Source organism: Parasteatoda tepidariorum, chromosome 7 (assembly GCF_043381705.1).
Source record: "Parasteatoda tepidariorum isolate YZ-2023 chromosome 7, CAS_Ptep_4.0, whole genome shotgun sequence".
In the NCBI taxonomy this organism is placed as follows: domain Eukaryota; kingdom Metazoa; phylum Arthropoda; class Arachnida; order Araneae; family Theridiidae; genus Parasteatoda; species Parasteatoda tepidariorum.
Genome location: NC_092210.1, coordinates 8,609,133 through 8,635,577, shown reverse-complemented (window position 1 = coordinate 8,635,577; position 26,445 = coordinate 8,609,133). Strand labels below are relative to the sequence as shown.

The 26,445-nt window shown below is 26.9% G+C and overlaps 2 protein-coding genes across 5 annotated transcripts in view; one reads left to right on the top strand and one right to left on the bottom strand.

Moving 5' to 3' along the window:
- LOC107445825 (membrane protein BRI3) overlaps positions 1 to 6,421 on the bottom strand; it is a 15,310-nt gene extending 8,889 nt beyond the window's left edge. Inside the window, exons 1-2 of one of the 3 annotated variants that reach the window (XM_043048937.2) lie at positions 6,259 to 6,421; positions 2,332 to 2,360 (exon numbers count right to left, since the gene is read on the bottom strand). The gene's annotated coding sequence lies outside the window, so the exon portion shown is untranslated. The other 2 variants (XM_043048938.2, XM_043048939.2) reach the window with 2 other exon arrangements.
- Positions 6,422 to 6,569: 148 nt separating this feature from the next.
- LOC107445827 (uncharacterized) lies at positions 6,570 to 26,373 on the top strand. 2 transcript variants are annotated; one of them, XM_016060316.3, is made up of 4 exons: positions 6,570 to 6,709; positions 11,047 to 11,300; positions 12,745 to 12,932; positions 18,151 to 26,373. In XM_016060316.3, exons 2-4 carry the CDS (start codon positions 11,050 to 11,052, stop codon positions 19,044 to 19,046), a joined length of 1,335 nt encoding a protein of 444 aa, XP_015915802.1. In that variant the 5' UTR covers positions 6,570 to 6,709; positions 11,047 to 11,049; the 3' UTR covers positions 19,047 to 26,373. The 2 variants fall into 2 exon arrangements, with proteins under 2 accessions (XP_015915802.1, XP_015915803.1); XM_016060317.3 differs by having other exon boundaries at positions 6,699 to 6,891.
- The last annotated feature ends 72 nt before the right edge of the window (positions 26,374 to 26,445 follow it).

Sequence of the window (26,445 nt, the reverse complement as noted above, 5' to 3'; positions counted from 1 at the left end):
AAAAAAAAAAAAAAAAAAAAAAAAAAAAAAAAAAAAAAAAAAAAAAAAAAAAAATGGCTGGAAAATTCTTTGAATTTCGTCCCGGTTTTTTGGTTTTCCTATTTTCTGATTTCCGGATAACGGGTTCTGTACTGTATAATGAATTATTATTTAAATAATAATGAATTAAATGAATGAATAAAATAATAATGAATGAATAAAATAATAATGAATTATTAATTTATCTACCTAGTTTTAGTAGAATATACTACTAGGTAACTTTTCTCTGTTTCACATAAAAGAAAATAAAAGTAACAAATTTTTCCAGTTCATTGGTCTTCCCTTTCTTCGAGCTCCAAATGGTTTTGCGAAGACTTTTTTTTGTTTGCTTGGTCATCGTTCATTCGAATCAAACGCCCATTTTAGTCTTTGAGCTGTTATAAATTTTATTATGTTTGGCTCTTTTTAGATCCTATAAAGTTCTGACTTTGTTTTTCTTCTCCAAGCATCATTACACTTTACACCTCCTAAAATACTTTTTTTCTTTAAAAACGCTACAACTTCCTTATTTATCACTTTCAGTCATTACCCACGTTTCAGCAAAGTATGTAACTATGAGCCAAATCAAAGCTTTGTAGAGAATAATTTTGCTTTCCTGCTGATGAGACATAGATTTTAAATACTTGTATATTCCATAAAAACATTTTGTAACCAGCTGTTATTCTCTTATGTACTTCTGGCGTTACATCATTAACAGTGTTCAATTCCGAACCCAAATAGGTGAAACTATTTAACTGTAGTCATCTAGTTCGAGATGGGTGAAATTAAAACAGGTAATCCTCATGAATTTGGTTTTGGTTTGGTTGATTGAAAGATACATTTTCTTTGCCTCTTTTTCCAGGGAAACAAAGGCCTGTTTGAGAGCACTCACGGTCCGGGTGACTACAATATCATCAGCAAATGCAAAAATTTGTAGTTTTGTGGAAAATTGTTCTTCTGGTGTTGATTGCAGAATCTTTTGGAGAGCAATGTTAAAAAGCAAGCAATCCAGTGTGCCTCCCTGCTTGAGACCATTTGAAAAATCAATAGGTTCTGACAGGTTGTTCTGCATCTTGACTCTAAGTTTAGCTTTACATAAGGTGATTGCGATTGGCTGAATAAGCTTTTCCGGTATATTAAACTTTCTCATTGGCTGTATGAATAACTCTCTATTTAACAGAAAGAAGTTATTCGCAGAAAATTCTTCCTTTTATCTAAGTCTGTATATTGGTGATAAATTTTGTTTTCAAAATAATAGTATTAGGTTTTTGGATAAATGTAAATTCAAGTTATGTTTTTGTTGTTTGCCTATAAATTTACCATAATTTGTTTTGTAATCTAATAAGTAAATTTAAATTTATCTGCATTGATTATTTTTATTTCATGCACAGAAGAAAAAGATTAATCACACATTTTAAACTAATTCATATAACTGTCAAACAGAATCCAAATATTTCCCTTAGTTATAGCATTATGTTATTGTCGGCCCCCAACACTATAATTTGTAGTTTTTGTGGCTCGCTGCCAGAAAATGGCTATAAATTCCTAATTCACAATGTAAACAATAATAAGAAAAAAAAACATGGAAAATTATAAGTATAACTCGTGATCTAATAATTAGGTCGTCACTTTCTAGGATTCAATCTGGAAAATATGACCATATTAATGTGGACAAAAGTTTGGACTCTTTAATACTAATTTTACTTTTGACATATTTTCTAATATCGCTAGAATTAAGCAGATATGATATTTACACACGATCTTAGAACTTGTTTATTCAAAGATAATGTCAAACAAAATTTCATTTTGTAAAATTATTCATCATTTTTAACTATTTAATTCATACTGTAGTTTAAAGGTGGTCAGTATAGAAGGGTTAACTAGATTTAAAAAATTAAAGAATCTATTTTCTGTGGCAAATATTTTTTTTTTGGATTAATGTCTTCTACTTGTACGCAAGTTACTGATATAATATGATATGTAAAATGAAAATTTCAAAGTCTGATAAAAGAAACTTTTGAAAAACAAATATGTTTAAAGTATCATAATGTGGATAAGGTAAAGTTTAGTTGCAAGCGGAAAAGTGATGGATAACTCTTGAATTCTTTATTTTAACGCACCGGCGGTTTAGCAAAAGGGCAAAATTGGAAGAATGTTTCTCCCCTATACACCATTTCCCTATCTAATAACATGGAAAAACCAGTTTAGATATGAGGAGAAGACTGCATGCGACTTTTCAAGTGCAAAATAGTCTGTGGGTTAAGTTATAATGTATTTATGTAGCAAAAATAAAGTAAAAATATATACACTTACATGTTTGGAAAAATATCTATACTTTACACCTAGAAAAGAAGCTAAATTAATTATTTGTATAATCATGTTTTATTCAATATTATAACTAAAAAAATAATTCAAATAACATTGAACATTTTTTTTTTTTGAATCAGTGTTCTGTTCACATACAATTCCAAAAATTAAATTTTTTGACTTTTTTAAAAAATGAATAGTTAATAATTAAAATTTTTTCATTTACTTCCATTTTAACTAATCTTTCCCTGAAAGCATGCAACTACAGAAAAAAAATTTTTTTTTTTCAAAGCTTCATTTTTCATTTTTGTGTGAATAAAAATGAAATTTTAAATTATTCTTTTGATTGTTTCTGAGTAGCATAGTTGAGAAAACAGACATACTAAAAGCTATTATAGCATAAAAAAATAGCATGTAACTAGGAAATTTATTATAATAACTGTACTAAATATTAACAGTAATTTAATAAAAGTAATTGATTAATAGTAATTGACAAAAAAAAATTTATAACTAATTATTCATTAGTATAATTAACATTAATATTGGAAATACTAATATTGGAAATATTATTGTACACATAAGTAAGAGTGCAGAAAATTCTCACAGCCTAATATTCCCGATGATCAAAGGTTTTTTTTTTAAAATCAAAATTTTCTCAAAAATTTTATAAGAAACAAATTAATTTGATATATAACACAATTCTCAAATAAATGAACACATGTTATAATATAGTAGAAATCTTAATAAAATTGAAATAGTAATAATTTAAATTAAATTTAAGGTCTCACTTATTAACATAAGGAATTTAAAATAATAATTACATAAATTGACAAATGCTTTTTTTAACAAGAAAAAGTTTTGTAAAGTGACAAATTTTTTAACAATAAATTTTGAAAGAATTTTCTTTTTTTAAACCAAAAATTTCCCCAAGGCTGCCTGAATTTTTTTCAAAGCCTTGTTAGTACACGCGGTCAGACATTTTCTGCTCCCAGAATATAATCAATAAAAACAAATATTGAGAATCAATAAAAAACTTATACATCAAAATCAGACAATTATTAGCGAGCATTCTAATTTCTCTATAAAAAATCTTCCTAAAATTTAATATAAACTGAGTAGTTAACAATATGGGTCTAAAAGTATTGAGATTACCGTAACAAAAACCATTAATAATTACCATAATTTTGGCAACATTCTTTATATGTGATATATACAGTGTTTCCATCATAGGAAAAAAAATGGGTGAGAATTTCTTACCCTTTCTCAAAAACAGATTTCAGAAAGTTAAGTAAGATTTCTAAAAACTAAAAAAACACAAAAACTCTTGAAAAAAAATCATTTCTTTAATTATAATACATTTTTAACATTTTCTATTTTTTAAAGCATTGAATATTTTTGGTGCATCATCATAGAAGATTTTGCCTTTACAAGGTATTTCTCCATCTTACATTAGTGCATAAAAAATTTGAGCGTCTTACATGAAGAAACCTTACCTACGGTAAACACGTGGTCACAGAGAAATGTGTTCTGAAAGGGGTTCTGTGGTTGTGTTCTGTTGTTCGAAAAGGTTCTGAACAATACTGGTAAATAGGGAAGCTAGATAACGGGGCAGATGTTGAAAATAATGGAAAACCCAGGAAGAAAAGTAAAAAGGATTTTATTCTAAATGGCATAATTTGAAGCTTTTTCTAAAATGCGAGAAATTGGCGAATTTTCAAATTGATTTATAGAATGTGCGAATTTCTTGTGGTAATCATTTTTTAATGCGGGAAAAGAAAAAAATCTCGCGCTGTAGTGAAAACACCTACATAAGTCATAATTATAGTAGGATATAATGCAAGTATTATACAAGATTTAGTATCTAATAAAATATAATGCAAAAAAAGAAACTTGCCCCAGGTTCTTGACGGATTTCGACAGTTTTTAACGTGTCATGTTAAAAACACAACACTGATTTCCGAACTAAGTTTTATTTTTGTTTTACTTTAACAGCATTTTTAAATAATGTTCATAATGAACGTTATTCTTTTAAGATCACCTTTAAAAATACAGCAAGCTGAAAAGGTTAAATTTAGACTTTTAGTGTTAAATCTTTCATTTAAAATTGAGAACAATTTTTGTTTTTATTTAGCTTTTTCTTATTCAAAAAACTTTCCTTTTTATAGACCTTTTTATAATGACATGGCAAATAAGAGGGCTTTTTTCAGACTTCAAGCTTCACTTCTTCTTAAAAATAGGGCAATTGGAAAACTGAGATGTTTAGATTTAAAAATTTTTTTCAAAAATTAAGATCGATTTTTTATTTTTTCTCTGCTTTTGTATAGAATCTTTTTTAATGGGCATTTCTATGATAGTGCTGTATTTTTAAATGCGTTGCTGATAGACATTCTCTCATTTGACGTTTTATGAATAATTTTTATCCAGAAAATGATTTTAGCATTAAAGTTTTGTTTTAAGAATTAAGACAATGTTGTTTTCTATTTCTTTCTTTTTAACAACTTCAATTTTTTTAATAGCTGTTAGTCAGTTTTTCATTCATCTAAAATATTTCTAATCCCCGTGGCAGAATCGTGGCGACACGGCAACATTGTCGCAGAATGTTACAGAGTTCTTCCAAAAAGATTTTTCCTTTGGGAACTGAAAATTGTTGCTTTACTTTTCTGCAGAAATTTTCAAAATTTTTTATCTTTTCTTCAAAATTATATTCATAAAACAGCTTTCTCGCGCATCAGAGTTAAAAAAAAAAACACTTGCGATTCTGCTATTTTGTAGAAATTTTTGTTCTATTTTTTCATGCAATGTTATTACTACTGATTTTCACATAGCTTTTAAAATCAGAAATTTTTAATACCATATTATTTATTACAAGAACTGAATCTCGAAATGAAAACACGCATTTAGTAAACCATTTTTGAAGTGTCCAATTTGCCTGATTTTGCTTTTGATCATTTTTCCAGTAGTTACTACTAATTTTCACGATTTTTTTAATGTGAATAATGAAATGTGAAAAGGAAATGACTAGTGTGTTATCTTTCTACAAAATTCAAAAATATCGCCAATATTATTAGAATATAAAAAAAAATCACATATTCAATTAAAAATAATAATTTCATTTGATCCGTTTTTTTCATTGTTTTCGTTTATTTATTTTGTTTTAAGTTAACGCATCTGTTACTTTAAGTGAGTAACATGTCTAATTGTTATTTTTAAATTGTAGGGTCAGTAACCTCGTCTGTGGTAGTAACAACTATTGATAAAAATAAGAAGAACTACCGAACAACTTCTACTTACAGGGGGATTCCCCCTAATATGTAATCACATTAGTGAGCGATTTAACTGGGAGAAATAAAGCAGTAAATGCACAAGTTGTCTCCTGTTTCTTGTAATTTTAAATAATAACATTACATTGAATATTAAAATATTACATACCAATAAATATTAAAAACCAATTCATTTGTATATAAGACATTTTAAAGGAGATGAAGGTTGGCACAGTCTATAATTATCGCCCCTCAATTTTTTTTTTTTTTGAGCGCTTGCAGAACGATATTAGTATAAGAGAGGTATGTCGCAGAAAGCCTGAATAAATTTGACTGACAAATGACACAAATATGAAAGCCAATGAGCTAATTTAACACTTCAAAATATAATGTTGCTTTGATATAGAGAAAGTGATATGGACTCACCATTTAGTTGGTCAATAATTTACAAATATATAAAAGTAATTCACATTAAGATAGATACTACAGACTACGATTATTTAAATGAGAAATTTAGCTTATAATCTAACTTTATTGACATAAATTCGAAAATTATATCTCAACAGCTGTCACAAGCATGAAAGCAAATGGACTAATACAATGCTTTAAAATATATGGTTGCTTTGCTAAAATTGAACAAGTAAAAACAAATTCAGAAGATTATGAGTCTTACCATTGCTCTGTCACTTATATTTTCAAGTGCGTCTTATCTAATTTTTAATGTTAAAGCGCGTATTTCCAGAAAACAAAACAAACACTCGGTAAAGTGAATGATGTCACAAATTCTCATGTTACGTCACATGATTTAAATCATTTAGGTGTAGTGTGCTTACGCCACAATAGATTTCTGTTAGAAATTGCAATCTTTTTTTAATTTTTTTTCGTGACTGGCTTTAATTTATTTCTTCGTTCTCAAAGTAATAAATATCAAGTTAATGTTTGAAACGATAAGATTGGGAAAATGATCAAATTCTCTGTTGCAGACGCGAATTCTTTGCTTAGAGTGTGAATGGTCCTTTGATAGCTGCCACAAATAGTTTGGGATATTTCACTTCCTTTCAGAGGTCGCTTCCATCTGCGACGATATCAGAATTTTGGACAACAAAACAAAAAGTCTTTCACCGGTAAGAAGTAAAATCAATCAATTTTTTATTAAATAAATTGAAAATTTTCTCGTATCGTCAATGATCACAATACTTTAAGTTGTACATTCAAATGCTTTTGAAAAGTTTTCTGAGAAGAAGTTACTAAAGCAGCAATAAAATTTGTATTGTTCGATTTAAAGTATATTATTCTAATATTTGGGGTGTGTCTATTTATTTATTTTATGGAAATACTAAATTTAATTTTTAAACATAGTCGTTTATTTTTTTTTCAATTTACAGATAAATATTTCTTTTCAATTGATTATGCTTTTATGTTAGGACAGAGCTCACCTTTTTAAATAATGTTAACATTTTCTTCCTAATAGAAAACTTCGTTTCTTCATTTTAATTATTTTGGGATTGCGATCAAGTATGCTTAAGCTTGTATAAAGCATGATATATTTTGCTATAATTTTTAAGTTATTAATAAACACATTATTTGCTTTAAAGTTAACGATGTTTTAGAAACATTGCATACATTCGTGAAATGCTCATATCTTTTTGTTCATCTGTATTTTTCAATTTATGAATCCCCTTTATGTCTTATTACGTACAAAATTTTATCTTTATTATACATTTTGCTTTTGAAATGAATGAAAAAAAAGACAATAAAATTTACTTATTTTTTTTCTTAAGCATTCCAAGCATATAATTTAAGATTTTCATGATTTTAAAATGCAATACCTATCCACTATGCTTTCACCTTCCATTAATAAATAAGTATATGTTCTCTAAATAATTTAATCTTTCTTTTCTAAATAACAAATTTTTTTATCAAATAAAATATTAGCAAACAAAAATTAGATTCACAAATAATAAGTAACTTACATTTTTGGTACTAAATTAAAATGTTAAATAGTATAAACTTAAATTCATTAAATTTAATATATTAAAAACGTACCTTATTTCATTTTATGGAAATATTTAAACATAACTTAAAGTTTTTTGATTCATAAAGATATCACCAGTTTGAGAATTAATCTAAAATCTGAAACTATTTTTTCTTGTCTAACTGTTAAAAGCAGGGTTCGTACAGACTCCTTAGAAACTCCTTGGAAATAAAAAAGCCTCTAAAGAGTACTTGGAACTACTTAGATTTCCAAATTAGTCCTTAGAAACTCCTTAGATGCATTGCATAGATGAACTTACTTAGTCCGCTGATGAATTTGCTGTTCAAGCAGGGAAACAAAATGATTTGACTTAGCTGTCAAAATCTAACAGGTTAAGAAAAGCTTTGAAAAAAAAAATAAAATTTAATTGCAAGAGTTAGAAGAAAAAAATAACAGCAAATAATTTTAACTTTACATGTTACAAGCAAACTTAATTAATGATTTACTGTGATTTTTATTTATTTATTTTTTTGTACAAAATGCCTTATATTAAAAATATACGATTGGTAGGTTTTTATGTTAATCTTTAACATCTGTACTATGTACTTTAACAAGATTTATCTAAATATTTGAAACTGTAAAATGTATTTCTGTGTGAAAGTGATAGCTTTTTTTTTTCTTGATGAAGTTTGTCGAAGTCAAAATTTATTTCAAAAGGGCTAGATAAATATATCTAATGCAAAATATAAATTTCTGCAAGTTCTTTATAATAACTGCTTTTTAATTTTAAAATAAAAACTGTCTAGTTATCTTTTACACAAAGTTTTTAAATTTTTGATAAGTTCTTAAAATTTTGGACTACTTGGATTTCTTCTTCTGATCTCTGTATGAACCCTGGTTAAAAGAGAAGTGAATAATTGAGTTATTATTTGACATGTTTTGACTTTCAACTGATGTTCTAAATTATGGTTTTCTGCCAAATTATGAGTTCAATATTCTAAAATTTATTTTTAAACTTAGACATTGTAAATGGAAGCAGGTACAGTCTATAATACAAATCTTAAATTGGGCTATTTTGGTCCAATCTTTTAAAATACTCGTTACACAAAAATTATTTTTTGCTGAAAAATTTATTTCTGTATTGTTAGACTAAAAATATCATCATTTTAATTTGTGAATTGGATATATATATATAAAATTTTAATTGATCTATTTGAACGATTCTTAAAAGGTTTACAATCCAAATAAAGTATGCAATAAGTATGTGTATACATATTGCACATTATATTTGTTTTAAAGATAAGTAATATATTATGTTTTAGCAATGTTTTTTTTAATCATCAGAAATGAATGTGCTCTGGAAAAAATCCGGATTTTTCTTTAACTGCCATTTAGAGGTTTCCGGAGTTCCGAGGTCGAGAAGTTTTAAGTTATGTTTCATTACAAGTTATGTTAAGAATTTATATTGGCTAAGATATTTTTTATTTAAATTTTATTCTGTTAATTTATTTATTTATTTATTTTTGATATTTTTCCGAAAGCCTTTCTCATTCTTTGTTGGCAAGCTGCCAGTTGTATAGACAGATCCCTCCTTATATTTTTTTTAGTCAATAGAATATCGCTTAGCACTTCCTTTCTCTCGTTTTCATTAGAATTTGTTTCCATAGTCGATTATTTTAATAATTTGTTTATTTATACTATTACTTGTCTGTGCAAAGGTATGACTTTCGCCTCATAAATATTGAATCAAACATACAATTTATCTGTAGATTAAGCATACTTTATTCAATTAATTAATCGTTTTTTATGATTATTATTTATTTATTATTGTAGTTATGTTTTAAATAATAATAAGTGTAATTAGTGATAAAAGTCAACTTATACATAATTATTCATATAAATTATGCTGCTTATAATTTATTTTGAATTTTATGTTTTGAAAATAGCAACGATTTCAGTTTACAAAGACATTAATTTTTTGAGAAAAGTAATTAATGATTTTACTCAAGAAGTTTTCAGGATTTTTGAGTCTGGCTCATAATCACCCCTGAATCATGCATTTAGTTTTTTTATGCATTTAGTTCCTTTGTTCATCATAATTTTGTTTGCAAAAATCAGATTGCTAAAATTTATTTTACTTTGTATTTTGTATTATAATTTACTTAGGTAAATTTATAAAATAATAAGTTAATAATTTGAAGGGACAATAATTTTAATAATTGTAAAGATAATTGATTAGGTAATACGTTGCACTTGAGCTGTACAATGGGCTATTGACGACGGTCTGGGAAACCCCTGAGGATGATCCGAAGTCATGCCATTGCAAATTTGATCCCCTGTAGAAGGGATGGCTCCCCCTACTTTAAAATTGATTAGAAATAATAAAATGTGAAAAACCCACTTGGTGGGTTTAAGCTTGGGTTTTTTCTACTAGGGTGTTTTCAAGTAGCATCTGAAAATTCCCACTGGGTTTTTGGATTCGGTTCACCTTGGTGAACCCTGGTGATCAAGTATAAAAAATGCAAAATATATGGTCAATTCTATGACATCAGACAACTTTCTTAGCACAATTTTAGCTACTAAATATAAAAATATTTTACAAATTTTGCTGTGTTCCAATTTTTAGAACTCTCACTTAAAAATGATACAAAACAGTTGCTTTAGATGAAAAACTTTTTAATTAATAAAATATAAAAATGCCATAACAAAACACGAATATGTCATGTCTTAACAATGTGACCAATTTCTTTAAATAGTTTGTAACTTAGGTTCACAAATTTCAGTTTTATAAAAGAAAGACTTAATTTGAAGACATGAAGTATAAAAATCATAAAATTTAATGCAAATACTGTGATGCCACAATAGGCATTACATATTTCCCAGTTTTTAAAATTTCTGAAATTTTTTTCTAATCATTATAATTGAATTTTAATCAAATTAAACCAATTATTTAATTTTTATTGCATTTCATAAAAATCCAATATAAATATTTTACTTTTCTTAACAATCAATGTAATGACTAACTTTTTATTTCAATGCAAATGTAAAACTCATTAATTCACTGTTGCGACTAATTCGAAAGCAAAATCTGTTTATAACTTTATTTCTTACTACAAAAATGTTTCAGTTACATGATTATACTAATTCTCAGCCTTTTGGACGATTTCACAGGGGAGTTGATTTTATTTTTCGCTATATTATCTTTTGACAAATTGTCAACTATAGATCTCTTTTCATGATTCTATTTCAATTAATTTTGTAAAATGTTCATGTATTTATATAAAAAAAATTTTTTTCATACCTTTTTAATGAAATTTAAGGTCATTTTGAATTTTTGATTCCCTCATAATATACTTTAAAATTATTACTATTTTTGTATTATACTTGTATTTTTTACTCGTTTCTTTTTGTAAGTAACATTAAGGTGTATGCTGTTCACTTTGTTTTTGTTTTTCATAACTTTAATTTTCTTTTTTTTTCATGAAGAAAATGAATAGCTCTTTCAAACCATCACCTGTCCATGGGGCTGGAGCAACATTATTTATGAATGAACATTGCAGTGACATAACCATAATTATAACGGAGGATTGTACAGTTTGGAGATTTCCTGCACACAGCACTGTTCTTGCTGCCCAAAGCATTGTCTTCCATCGAATGCTTGATAGTGATTTCATTGAAAAGAAAACCCAAGAAATAGTTGTCCAAGATATGACTCCATCAACTTTGAAAAAACTACTTCGGTGAAATTATTTATGTTATTAATTTTCTTCTGGAGTATTAAAATATTTTTTTCTATTTTACTTGCATAAAGAATTAACTATTTCTTATAATTTTTCAGAAAATAACTTTTGTTGTTATTTACGCTTGCTCTAATTTTTAGTAATATTAATTGGTTTAAAATGTTTTTAAAAATTAAGAACTGACTGTCGTGAATGTAACGTAATATTTTATATCAGCAAGAGCTAATTTTCAATTTTTAAAAATTATTAGAAATGCTTAATTAATTAATTTATTTTTAAAACAAGATTTAAAGTACGATGATATGATATATGCAAATGACATTGTAAATGATTAAATATGCAAATATGACGTTTGTAAAGTGGTTGATTTGGCCACAAATTTTATTTTCAATTATTTTGCTTTTGAAATAAATTTTCCTTTACATTGTTTTTTATATGAAACACTATTTTAATTTTAGTTTTTATCATATTTTTTTTTTTTTTTAAATTTCCCAAATAATGTCTCCATAAATTTAGTTTTGACTATTAAAACAAAATGGTGATAAATATAAAGGTCTTATGGTAGTAAGACTCTTTATTGTGCATTGTGATAATAAACTGAAATGATATTTTTAAATATAAAACTGAATTGATATTTTGAGTTTAATTAATTCATATTATAATACTTATATTATTGTTTTGGTTTTCAAATATTTGATAGGAATTATAATGATAGGACTTATAACTTCATATAAAAATTGATTTTGTTTGAAACAAATGTTTCTTATATATTCATAGCATTTTTAAAAAGTGCTTAAAGGTGTTTATTTTTGATGTAAATTTTTTAAAAGCCCTTAACCCCTTCCTTCTTGCTCTCGTGAAAATGACGGGGTGAGATTTCGCCAGCTATTTCTCGCTCCCGTGATATTGACGGGCTGGAGTGTTCAGTAGTAACACGCCAATAAGAATAAAACTAATTAATTTCTTTTGCGCGGAAAAAATTTTATTTCTCATTTTACACACCTGATGACAGTACCAGGATATTTTTTAAGGTAATTGTAGATAGTTAGTTTATTTTAAACTAGTTGCAGCACTAATCTAATACGTAATACAAATACAAAAGCCAAACAAATAGGCACTTTTATGACCGTTTTCTTGAAAATTAAGCAATCGTTAGGAGTTAAAGGTGTTTTTTTTATTCAAGGTTTATAAAAAGTGCTTAATTTTCTATCTTTTAAAAAGAGATTTTTTCTTGCTCTGTCGATTGTCATTCTAAATTACAAAAAAATGCATGATTTTTCACAATTTTACTGCAATATTTATCAGAAACTAGTTATTATATCATAATTACGTGAAGTTTGTGAAAATGTTGAATGAAAATAAAGACCTTGAACCAGTCTTCCTAATCAAAATCTGGCAAACACTATCTATTATTCTATTTATTTGATAATTCTTTTCTTTCCAGGTACATGTACTTGGGTGATGCCATTCTGGAAGATTGGAAAGAAGCTATAGAATTATTGAAAGCTGCTCATAAATATCAGATGGAATCACTTGTACAAAAGTGTGCTCAATATCTTCAAGACCATATTGATCTCTCTAATGTTTGCTACATTTATAGCAAAGCAGTCACCTATACTTTGAGTCCTTTAGGTTATTGAATTTAATAATAATCTTAGACAATGAGTAATCGCTTTATCTATTAGACAATGAGTAATCGCTTTATCTATTAGACAATGAGTAATCACTTCATCTATTAGACAATGAGTAGTCAACTTGCAAAAAATACAGATCAGCTTTATATTTCCAGATACATGTTTTTGCTTTTAACTCTTTCTTGTATGTTCCCATCCAAATTAAATTTATTTAAGTGGCTCATATAAAATACATGTACAGTGAGCAAAAAAATATGTGAACCACTCTAAATTACTTTTGATTTAATGATTGGATCTTCATGTTCTATGATCATGTTCAATCTAAAAAGTTTGAGGGGGTTACCTCAAATGTGTTAATTAATTTGGGCAGACGATATTTTAAGTTAAGGAATCAGACACAGAAGCATATTATTCTGAGTAAGCATACTTTTTTCCCCCAGGAGATTCGGATATCTGACCCCCAAAATATAGGGGTAGAAGCAATCTTGGAAATGTGGTTCCAATAGTTTGGTCAGGAGAGAGGTCTAAAGCAGAGTTGGCTGTTGATTACAGTAATCAATTACAACTGTAATTGATTACAGATAATTACAGCTATGTAATCAATTACTTGTAATCACGATTACAAGTAATCAATTACTTGTAATCGTGATTACAACTTTCAAAAAATTTTGATTACAGCTGTAATCATGATTACAATTTTGATTACAGTAATCAATTACTTGTAATCACGATTACAAGTAATCAATTACTTGTAATCGTGATTACAACTTTCAAAAAATTTTGATTACAGCTGTAATCATGATTACAATTTTGATTACAGTAATCAATTACTTGTAATCATGATTACAAGTAATTGCGATTACAAGTAATCACAACAAAAACGATTACAAGTAATTATGATTACAAGTAATCAAAATATATGATTACATGTAATCATGATTACATGTAATTTGATTACATGTAATTGTGATTACTTGTAATCAAACTATACGATTACAAGTTATTACGATTGTATACTATAGTCAAATTTTTTATGTAAGTATTCATGTGTTTACATATTTTTATGTACATAGAATGTACGCACGCATGAACGTACAATTTGCGATTCCTATACATACAATGTATGCACAAACGTTGTTTGTACGTACAATATTCATAATTATATTGTAATATACTTAATGCAATGCGCATATGCTTAGTACATATAATTATGCATTTATGATACATGTACGCATGTATGTTAGTTTGTACAAAAAGGCAATGTTTTGTATCTTTGTATACATAGACAATGTATGTATGAACGTATATGAAAATAATGTTTATGCGTTTGCATGCTTTTATGTACTTAAGTGCATATATTGTATAAATTTACGATAATAGCACGTATATACAATGTACGTTTGTATATAAAATTGTACGTATTTGCGTACAATATGTAAAAATGTTATTTAAAGGTACAATATATGCACATAGTTGCGTAAATAAAATGCGTACATGTATACATGCATATTTATATGTACATCGATATATGTGCACGCAAAGTATGTACTTATGTACAACTTACGTATGTACTTGTATAACTACATACTTTGTTAATACTTATGCGCATGTAATGCATGGATGTACAAAAAAATAGTTATATGCACAATGTATGCATGTGCATACAACGTATACATGTACATAATTACAAGTAATGTACAAATACGTGCGTACATTTAAATATATGTAATTACAATATACACATACATTGTGCATACATTAAAAAAATTTATATGAGTAAAGTTATTAAAATTTGTTTTAAAATTATTCTAAGGTATATGAAACTCGACCTCATATTTTTTAGAAAGCAAACGATAATTTTATTTGGAATTTCTAAATATTAATTCCACACATAAAATTTACCGTTTTTCTTACCATTTAAAAAATTTCTATGAATCATGCATTATGTTATAAAAAAAATAAATCTGTATTGTCAAACATTTCATGAAAATACCTGAAAATAATTTTTTATTCAGAGAATTTCAAAATGATATAGAACAATTAAAGCTGAAAACTAAATTTAAATATCGTTTGATTTTGTCATTTAACTTGCTTGAGTCATTAAAAGTTAACTTACATGCATTTTATTTATTGCATTGTACACATATTTAGACATAAATGTAATGTACATATGTATACGTGTAATGTATGTACGCATGTACAATGTATGTACATACATTCATGTATTGTACGTGCATATATAGTACATATGGATATGCATACATGGAACATACGTGTATTGTACATGTGTGGATACATTCATTGTACATATATACATTGCACCATATGCATAGATAGGGATAGCATGCATGTACACATGTAAAATTTGTACGAAAGAATTATGCCCAATATATTTATGCACATACGTACTGTATATGTACACACATATGTACATTATATGAACATTATATGTTCATTTCATCATATGTACATTATATGAATATACATCTGTACGCTATATGTATATACATCTGTACGCTATATGTATATACATCTGTACAATATATGCATCTCAAATGTGTGTATGTACGTACGTTATGCATGTCGAATGCATGTATGAATATATGTGAAATATAAATACGCCCAATGTACGTACAATAGTTCACAAATGTATTATGCATATTTGGATACTTACATTGAGCATGAACATATTATGTACATGTACATAAATACACTGGACATGCATATCATGTACATGTATACATACATATATTGTACATCCTACAGATATACCTATATTGTACATGCATACATATATTGTACTGTTCATAAATAAATTGCACATACATGCATGGGACATACATTGTACAGACAATGTATGTATGTTCGTACAAACACAAGTACTTGTATATACATGCGTACATGAACATAGATATACATTTTACATACACAAATATTTGCATAAAATGCATATATTCATTGTGTATAAATGTACATGTCTACATTGTTTGCACATACATACGTAATTATTATCTATATACATACGTACATATATTTTATACCTACAATATAAGTGTATGTACATGTGTGTGAAACTAAAATGTCTGAACATATGCACTAGATAAAATCATATGTACATACATTTTAGTTACATTCATTTGTACGTATACAAATACGTACAAAATGCAGTGCATGATAATACGTGCAAAATGTATCATTATCAAATACATTCTACTATCTACTGTAAAATATAATCATTTATAAGAATACAATAGTCTTGTAATCGTGTATTTAGATTACATGTAATCATAATTACATGTAATCAAATTACATGGTGATTACATGTAATTTGATTACATGTAATCAAATTACATGTAATCATATATTTTGATTACTTGTAATCATAATTACTTGTAATCGTTTTTGTTGTGATTACTTGTAATTGCAATTACTTGGAATCATGATTACAAGTAATTGATTACTGTAATCAAAATTGTAATCATGATTACAGCTGTAATCAAAATTTTTGAAAATTGTAATCATGATTACAAGTAATTGATTACTGTAATCAAAAAATGTAATCTATTACATTTTTGGCCAACTCTGGTCTGAAGTATGGATTTCATAATGTTAATTTTAGTTTTTGCGTATTTTGCTATATATCAAGATTTTTTTTACGTGAATTGAAACTTTTTCCCAAATTGCTTCTACCCCCTATATTTTAGGAGTCAGAAATCCAAAACCGTCAAAAAAAATGTGTGAAAAGATTATTCAGGGAAAGTACATTTTCGTGACTGAAAATATCATCTGCTCAAGTTAAATAGGAATCCTAAAACATGAAGATCCAATCATTAGATCAAAAGTTATTCGGGGTGATCTGTAATTTTTTTTATGCACTGTATGTTGTCACAGTGATTCCGCTAGAGTTTGGGAATCTGGGTAGGGGATTTCCAATCTGGATTCCTTTTAATTTAAAATGGGTACCTATGAAAAAAAAGAAAGGAATTCTTTTTATCCATCTATTGAAATGAACATTTGAATTTATTTAAAACAAAACAAAAGAAAAGAATTTAAAAACAAGAAAAGTGCGGTATTTCAACAATCAAAATTTTTACTTAGGATTGATCAAACACTTACATCAAGGCAAAGCAACAAACTAATATGATGCTCAAAATTATTCTCATTTTCTGTTCCAGCTAGTAATAATTTTTTTATCGATATATTTTGAAAATTTGGTTATTATTTTGTCTGGATGCTATTTTTTTTGTATTGCACTGGAGAATTAAGAGTCTTCTGAAACCTGTAATATTTTATATTTCATGTCCCCTCTATAATTTTTGGCAAGTTGGACGTGTTAGAGTGCATAAGCAGAATCACTGTTGTCAACTTTGTTTCATAAGAATGATTTATTGCTTTATAACCAGTATAAATTTAGAAAGCTTAACTTCAAAATTTATCAGGTCAGCAATTTGTAATTATAAAAATTATACTGATTATGGCACTTTTTAGCCAAAAACAACATTCACAGAACGATTTTCAGTGCAAACCCTTGTTATTCAAATATTTAGTTACTTGCAATTTGCAGTAAAACCATATTTATAAATCATTTCTCTAAAGACATATTTAATAATATTCAGTTTTGATACATAAAGTAAATTCTGATACACAAATGAGTCACAATGGTACAGTAGTTAAGGAGATATTTAGGAATAATCTACCTTAATAAATATTGTAAATGTTACACTAATGAGCTGCTATCACACAGTATTTAAGAACATATTTAAGAATAATCCTTTTTGAATCATGTTATAAATACTGTTATAAGAATGAGTTGCACTGGCACATTTACCAAGGAGATATTTAAGTATTATCTATTTTGATAACTATTGTAAATACTGATTTACTAATGCGTTGTTATTGTAAGGTAGTTAAGGAGGTATACTGTAACAAAGGCATTCAGTTATTATTGGGAAGAACCAAGGATCTATCTGGGGTGGTGATTTAAAGCTCTACTTGGCTTTATATTGATATGTACCTATTTGTCTTAGAAGTAAAGTTGACTGGTGCTATGTTGACCTTCATGACTTCCTTCATCAAAAAATGGCCACTGTGTTTTTTAATATTAAAAGCACAATGAGCACCAAAAATATTAATACAAAAAGTGCTTTTGTATATTTTTTGACATGCATAGTTTATTAGTTTTTTCGTGTAATAAATTTAATTAAATTCTTTTGCAGGCAACATTTGCCTAGAAATCATCCTCGGAACGGGTTGTATTGTTTTAAGAAGTCAAGGTTTCGAGTATTTGAATAAAGAGTCTGTGATGGCTGTTGTGTCCAGCTACAGTTTGAATGTTGATGGGGAGATGTGTGTAGTTAATGCATTACTTCGCTGGGCCGTGATGGAGTGTTGTCGTCAAAACAAACCACTGATCGAAGAAAGCATCGTCGAGATCATGGTACCCTTTCGCAAATACCTTTGCACCCGCAGTATTAATAGTGACGAAATGCATTCACTGCCACAATTCTTGCATGCCGAAATAAACAGCTATCACTCCAGGCAAAGCTTCTGTGTCACTCAACATCTTCTGGAATACGCCAAACGTGTGAGCTTGCAACTTATAGACTTAGACTGCCTCGCAGACAATGTCAGCAATTTCACGTGCTTTCGATTCCTCGCCGATCATTCCCTATTTCTGATCAGTGTGCATTTAGTAACAGTCACATCTTTCCTTACTTCAAACAACTATGTTGTGCTCATCAGTGAATCTGGCAGTTCTAATACCACCGTGTTTGAACTGAATTTGGCAGAAGTAACAGAAATTACTACAAGTTTACCTGGTGCAAGCTCCAAACCTATGTTCGAGACAGAAGTTCTGTTGAAAAAGCCTGTGCTGCTTCTACCTCAAACTGTGTACAGGCTTAGCCTTCGTAGTAATAGTAGGTCTCTGAAACCTAGTCAGTGCCACATCCAGTTTCCGAAAACTGGATTGGTTCCAAGTAAAGGTGGCTCAAGATCTGATGTAGTGCCATTTACTATACTCACTGATTCAATTTGGGGTGTAACTAAATTATTGTATCTTACTGCGCCTGTTCCAGAAAAGGAAATTTTTAAATTTCGCTTGCAGAAATAACTACCCTATTTTTAAATTGAGGGACCAATTATAACTTAGGAGCTTATTGGAAGGATATGTTAGATTTTATTTTCAAAACGCTCCAAAGTTTCACTGTTAAGCACATGTTGAACCTGAACAAGTTCTTTAAAATATCTTATAACATGTTCCTTCAATAAGCTTTTTCAAATTTTTAGCGAATTTATATGTTCATTTATTCAAATATATGTTATTTCATAGGAATGAATAATTTTATATAATTACCTTATGAACTTATTTTTCAGATAAATTTTAAGTACAACTGTTTTATGTTCTTTAAAATACCTTATAACATGTTCCTTGTGTAAACTTTTCAAACATTTTGTGAATTTATATGTTTATTTATTTATTTATTCAAATCTATACACTTTTATATAAGAATGAATAATTTAATTACTTTATGAACTTATTTTTCAGATAAATTTTAAGTACAACTGTCTTATGTGTTGACCAGCTTTTTTCTTCTTATATTTAGAAATATTCCTTTTACACTTTATTAATGTTTTTGTGAGTACAATTTTATATGGTATGAACACTTAAACTTTTTATTTTTTAAAAACAATTCTGCATTTAATTGGTAGTATAATTAATTAGTTTTACTATTATTTACATAAGCATTCATTACTTTATTCTTTTACGTTTTCTTTATTTTACTGCATATTGTCCTACAAAATATGTTTTCTAGAATTAATACTCACAAGCTTTTATTTATATTAAAATTGAACCAATTTTGACAGTTATCATATTTAACTCTCTGACTTATTAGAATTTCTACTGAATTCTAAAAAAATCACTATAATCACTGTTTCTCTTCTAAAGTGTTTTTTTAAAAAACAGTTTTAGGTTTTATTTCTTTTCATTTTTGATCAAAGTAATTGCTGTAAATTTTGATTGTTTGGTTTTCTATTTAATAACCATATTTTGCCATATTTAACCAGACCATAATAATAGCCATATTTTGCCTTTTACTATAATAAGAAAGTTTGATTTTTTAATAATTTACTGTACTAGTTCAAATAATAATTGGCTTGAAGATGTTTGAATGTGTGTTATATAAAGCTTGTCAAAGGTTGTAATTTAAATAATTGTTATAATATCTGAGTAATATTTTTGTTCATGTAATTATAAATATTTGCCTTAATAATTTTCATAAGGTTAAAAGCCTTCTTTTTTAAACCTTTGCTTACTGAACCTAGCTTTTAGCTAGTTGGTGTCAAACAAATTTTTCTGGCCGTGTTAGAAAGTCAATAGAGAGTTAATTATTCTGCTGCTTAGTAGTAACGAATAAATTTTAACTCACTAACGAATAAGTTTAAGTTGGAATAAGTTTAGCTAGCGAATAAGTTTTAACACATTAATTATCAGAAATTAAGCTTGCAGATTCTATACTTAATGTTGAGTTTGAAAATTTTTATGATTTTGTTATGTTTTATTTAAGTGTGATTTTTAAATCTTTCCATTTGTTATTTTATTAGATTTTTAAGCATGAACTTTTCTGGATGGATGTGATTTATTACTAGTACTATTAAGTATTATTACTACTATTGTACTATTCTCAGAAAAGTAATGCAATATGTTTTTGAGAATGTTGAGATTACATTGACTAAGGTACTTTTTACATTACAAAAGGCAATTTCAAAAAAATTTTATCATGAAAAATGTATTGTTTTCCTTATTAACTTATATTTTGTTGATTATTTTTGAGTTTCTATTCTGTATGTTCTGTAAAAGCAATCAAATTTGTTTAAAATTTAAATTTTTATTTTAAATATTTTTTATTGTTTCTTTAACAATAATAGTTCTTATTAACCTCATATAGCTTTTTAAGTAATTATTAAATCTAGAATAATATTTCTAAAGTATTATCTGTTCTGTAAAGAACTATTCTGCATAATTACATAAAAATTTTCAAAAGTTTGATTTTAATTAAAAATCAAAATTAAAAAAAGCATTTCAATTTAGTTTGAAGTTTAAAAAAAATAATTCTTTTTTTTTTTTTTTTTTTAAATAAATGCCACTGTCAAAACTATTACACTTACTTATATTAAAGTTTTTATTTCCAATGCCCACCTTTTTTTATTTCCAATGCCCAACATTTTGTCAATTCAGACATTGTTGGTCACTTTTTTGGGGGCACCATATTAGGTGGGCCAACATTGCTCCCACAGTAAGGACTGGTAGTACAGAGAATGAAAGAGCATCCATGCCTTGCCTGGGATTTGAACCCAGAACCTTTCTGATGCAAGACCAGTTTCCTGGTTCTTACACAGTTGGGTCAGCAATTAAAGTTTATTTTTGAATGAAATATTTCATATAAGTACATGAAAGTTTAAAATTTTTTTTTAATAAAATACTCTTAAAATGGGAAAATATTTAGTTTGTATAAAATAAAATTTAATTACTTATCTTAAATTTGAGTTTTAATAAATATAAATTTCAAAACTAGAACACTAACTTATATTGAAATTTATTTTTGAATTAAATATTTCATATAAATACATGAAAGTTTAAAATTTTTTTTTTTAAAAAAGACCATTAAAAGGAAAAATATTTAGTTTTTAAAATAAAATTTTATTACTTATTATTTTAAATTTGAGTTTACATATCTTGTGAGCTATTGGATAACTTGTGATAAGTGAACTATTAATAACCTTATTGCATTTGATAGAAATTGAATAATACGTGAGCTTGTGTGCTTGTTGTTGCTTTTCACAAGTGCTTTTAAATGATGAGTCCTATATGTGTTTAAAGCTGCGGTACTCTTTTGCGTGAAATACTGTGTTAGTATTAGAAGCTATGTCTTACTCACATTAAACTTTATATATTTAACTATGCATTAAAATATCAATGCGTTAGATGTTTTTAACGTTAGTTGTGATAGTTTCATTTTGCCTTCTTTTAAAACAGTTTGTAATAGATCATTAATATACTTGATTCGGAAATTTAATTGCAAATCATAGCTAGTGAAAAGCATTTTTTTTTAAAAATTATACCAGCAACTTCATAATTTAGAACAAATCTTTTTGCATTATAACAGGGTTGCCACTACACAAGGAGAATAGGGAAAACCTGGAAAATACAGGAAATTTACAAATCACCTAAAATAAAAGGGAAAATGCAGGCAAATATGATTTTTTTTCTTTACAAACTGGGAAAATACTGGAAATTTTGTTTCTTATTTTAGTCTTTTAAAAAATGGTGACCACTAAATGTGGGATATTTAAGGGTGATATTCCAACTATACTAAACTATTTAATTTAATATAGCATTATTTAAGTATGTTCTGCTGTTCCTTTTTTCCTCTAAGTTTTTCCCTCAATTTAAATAATTATAGTTAGCCCAATGCTGATAATTATAGCTGCTGCAGGAGCACTGTAATTGTGTTAATATATTGTGTTTAATAAGTACAGGGAAAACAGAAGGAATTTTTTTCTCCAGATTTAAGTGGTAACCCTGTATAATGATTTTGTCTTCCAAATTTAATGTGAGAATAATTACTAATATATTCCAGGTAGTTAGAGGAAATACATGTTAATTTATTATAGAAAGTAATGTTTTATTTTTCGTTGCGTCAAAAACTACAATAAAGATAAGCTTTGGTATTTTGATTGTAAATAAAAAAGGAAAAGGAAATATCAATCGAAAAATGTGTGATTTTTTAAATTATAAATCCTATGTTGAGTGAAAAATTTATTTTTGAAACTTCAATGGTTCTTTATATTTTCGTGAAACATTTTCTTTAAAACTCTCCATAAAAATTGAAGTATACATCTTTGAATAATATTATAATTCTTAAGATTCTTCAAAGTCAAGTGGTTCTTGTCCCAAAGTTTCTAAAAATTATCATACACGGTATCATGCATTAATTGTTTTATTCCATATCTCTTGAAAATATGGATCAAAATTTTTAAACAATGAGTCAAATCTTGTGCTGTGTTAATGCAATGTGTGCAAAATGCACCTAAATTTTTTATGGATTTTTTTAAAAGATGATTTAAAATATAAATTGTCCTTATAAAGTATAATATTAATAAATATTATATTTCTGATAATATAATAAATATTTTATTTCTGATCACTTGAAAAGCTTAATCTGCAACATTGTGTAATTCTATAACTGTAATTAAAAGCTACCACTTATTTATGAAAAATAACCTTCTGCCTTTTAAGAATGAAGTTGAAACTCCTCATACATTACATTAACTAAAAGCCCTTGAAGGTGCACTTTTTATTCGGGGTTTGAAAAAATTCTTAATTTTCAATCTTTTAAAAAGAGATTTTTTCTTTGCAGTATTGATTATAGTTCTAAATTACAAAAAAATGCAAGATTTTCCTAATTTTCTCAGCAATATTTATCAGAAACTAGTTATTTTATCATGATTATGTAAAGTTTTTTAAAATGTTTCTGAATTTTATTGATTTTAGGTTTATAAATTAAGAACTTTAAAGGATAGAAAAAAAATAATTTTTATTACTGCACAGATCCTAATTATGAATCTTTTTTTTGGAAAGTGATTAAAAATATTTTTTGAGTGCTTAAAAAGTGCTTATTTTCAGTTGAAAAATCTTTCTACGCACACTGCTATAGAATAAAAATTCACAGGTTTCAGAGAAGTGAATTTTTTTTTTTAATTACAGGCACTGAACTTATTGTTCTTCACCTTGGAAGTGTTGTTTATTTAACGTTACCCAGTGGGCACCTGTGAACCTAAGTCATGGAGGCAATCAGCATTACTCATGTCACACTGACACAGATGCTCGTTCATAGGGTGTGCCACAATTACACAACAGATTACAACACACAGGGAAAAATATCCCTGCCCTGTGTGGGATTCGAACCTGCAGTCATTGGATTCCTAGTCAGTCTTGCTAACCGCTCGGCTACCTGACTGGCAATTCTGAAATATGGCGTAGTCAATTAGTCTATGGGGTTGGCAATTAAGTTTCCGTTGTATTTTTAAAAAAAATTTTAAGATTTTTTTTATTAAAAAATAATTACTAATTAAAGAATAATTTATTCTCCTATGTTGCTTAAAATTTTTTCCCAATGTTCATCACATGGTTTATCATAGTTGGTTTAACCACAGTTAAAACCAAACTTTTTTTAAAAATAAAATCTTAATAGTAAGTAAATTTTTTCTGTTTGAATATAGCCAAATGAATGAGGATGAAGTTTTCTTAAATTTTTAATAATTTTGAGTTAATAATTGTTAATGAGGATTCATTTTACTTTAAATAAACAGAAATCTGTCATATTTTAACTTTTATATAGAATTCAGTTTCCACAAAAATACCTATGTTAAGATAAATTAAAGGAAGTTAAGATGTAATTGTGATATCTTTTAAAAAGGCCTAAAATAATTTATTGTTTCTGTTAGTTTTTAAAATTAGTTAATTCATACAATTATTGAAAGAGTTGATTTTAGATTTTAATTTTTACATTTTTGCATAACGCTTGCTGCAATCAAAAGTATAAACATGAATGACGGGCTTTCTAAATTTTATTTTTTCTGTTTAATTTCAGAATTGTTTTGTCCTTTTTTTTTTGGAACCATTAAGACTAAAACATGTCTTAGCTATTTTATAAACACATAGAATAATTTTATTATAATTCCTTATAATTTTGTTTTCTTTTCATTTTATTAATTGTAAACTTTTTTTACTAAAAAAAGTGTAATATCTTTTAATACATATCTTGTGCTTCTTATATTAAAATTTGTATACGAAATTTTTTTTCTCCAATTAATTAATTGATATAAATATTATAAAATGTATTCTGCTTAATAATGACATTAATGTAATTGATGCTGAAATATGAAGTTTTTATATACATTGACTATCAAGGGGTAAACTTTAATTTTTACAAGCGCTAATAAAATAAAATTTTGATATTAAATGCTGATTTGTATTTTAAAGTATTAAGGTATCCGACTACCTTCGGGACCGACAAAAGTGAATATTTTTGAATTTTTTATTCAAAATATAAATTATAATTAAAAAAGATAGCTGTGAAATGTTTTTTAATGGTTTAGCTAATTTTAATTTCAAGCTTGAAATGTGTTGCTTTATATAAACCAAAAAAGAATTAATAAACCTGGTTTTTCGAGTTTTTTCCCCAAAAAGATCTTTTCTACCTTATTTTCATGCAAAAGTGGGTTAAATAGCTCTTTATTGAAAATGGTAAGCCTTTGAGGTCGAAATTTCCAGTTTTAAACTTGGATGTTCTTTCAATTATGGTTTCCTATCAATGTACAGCACAAATATCACTAGCAGCTATTGCATTTCTAGAACTTTGATTAAAAGCAAAAAAGAGGCATTGAAAGTACTTGTATTTCTTAATTTGACATTCCTAATTTGTGATTGGAAAATAAACAAATTAACACGATCAAAAACACAGAAAAAAGACTGGTAGAACAAAACATTAATTTTTGAATAATCTAAAACACTGTGCCAAAAAAATTTTGTGATGTGATTAATGTTAAAATTTAAAAAAAAAAGAAACAGTAGGAGCTTGATTGTCAACACAATAGTTCAAGAGAGCTTATTGCTCTAATAAGTCAGATGGTGCAAAGTAGAGTTATGGTGCTGCCACCTATTCCTGAATGAGTGAGTTACATGTTTCTATATTCCAGGTTCACCAATTGAGGAGTTTCCACTTTATTCTTTCTTCACCCTCAAAAAAAAATAATCACATTTTATTTGGGTTTTTATTGTTATATCAAGATACTAAAGCTTAATTGTAAGAGTTCAACACTAATATTATTTTATGCTTCTGCTAGCAATTTCTATTAAATTTCCAATCTATTTGAGTTTCTGTAATGTTTCTTGAATATTTGAATATGCAACATTTCCATGAACCTTTTAGATTAAAACTTATTTATTTTCCTTATGATGGATAGTTTTAAAATATCTCTTAAATATGCTTCAAATTAGTGATATGGGAATTATAGACTCTTGTTAGATGTAATTAAGAGATTTAGATGTTAGTGTGAAAGGAATAATTATATTAAGGTTTACTATATTATTCCTTTACATTCTGTTGGAATTTCGATGTATTTGAATGTATAATTGTGATATTGTAGAAGTTTGCCTTATTTCAAGGTTACTTGTAACTGTGATACTTTTTTTTCCATCCTACCCCCATTATTAAAAAAAGCAAAATTCATTTTGAAATGTTTTGTGTGAATGTTTTCATCCTGTTGACTGTATTTATTTGTCAATTTTATACTCCCATCTATTTCTATTGTTGTCTCTCATTTGGATTTTTATTTTATTTCAATTTTGCAAATAAAATCCATTTTTACAGTCATTGGTTACATTTCATTTCATTACACTGAAGTATAAATGTTTAGGTTTAGCTATAAAAAAGGAATAAGCAGAA

Coding starts and splice junctions, on each gene's coding strand:
- LOC107445827 (XM_016060316.3), top strand. CDS start 11,050: ATGAATAGCTCTTTCAAACCATCACCTGTCCATGGGGCTGGAGCAACA. Junction 11,301..12,744: donor ACTTTGAAAAAACTACTTCG/GTGAAATTATTT, acceptor TTTTCTTTCCAG/GTACATGTACTTGGGTGATG. Junction 12,933..18,150: donor CTATACTTTGAGTCCTTTAG/GTTATTGAATTT, acceptor ATTCTTTTGCAG/GCAACATTTGCCTAGAAATC.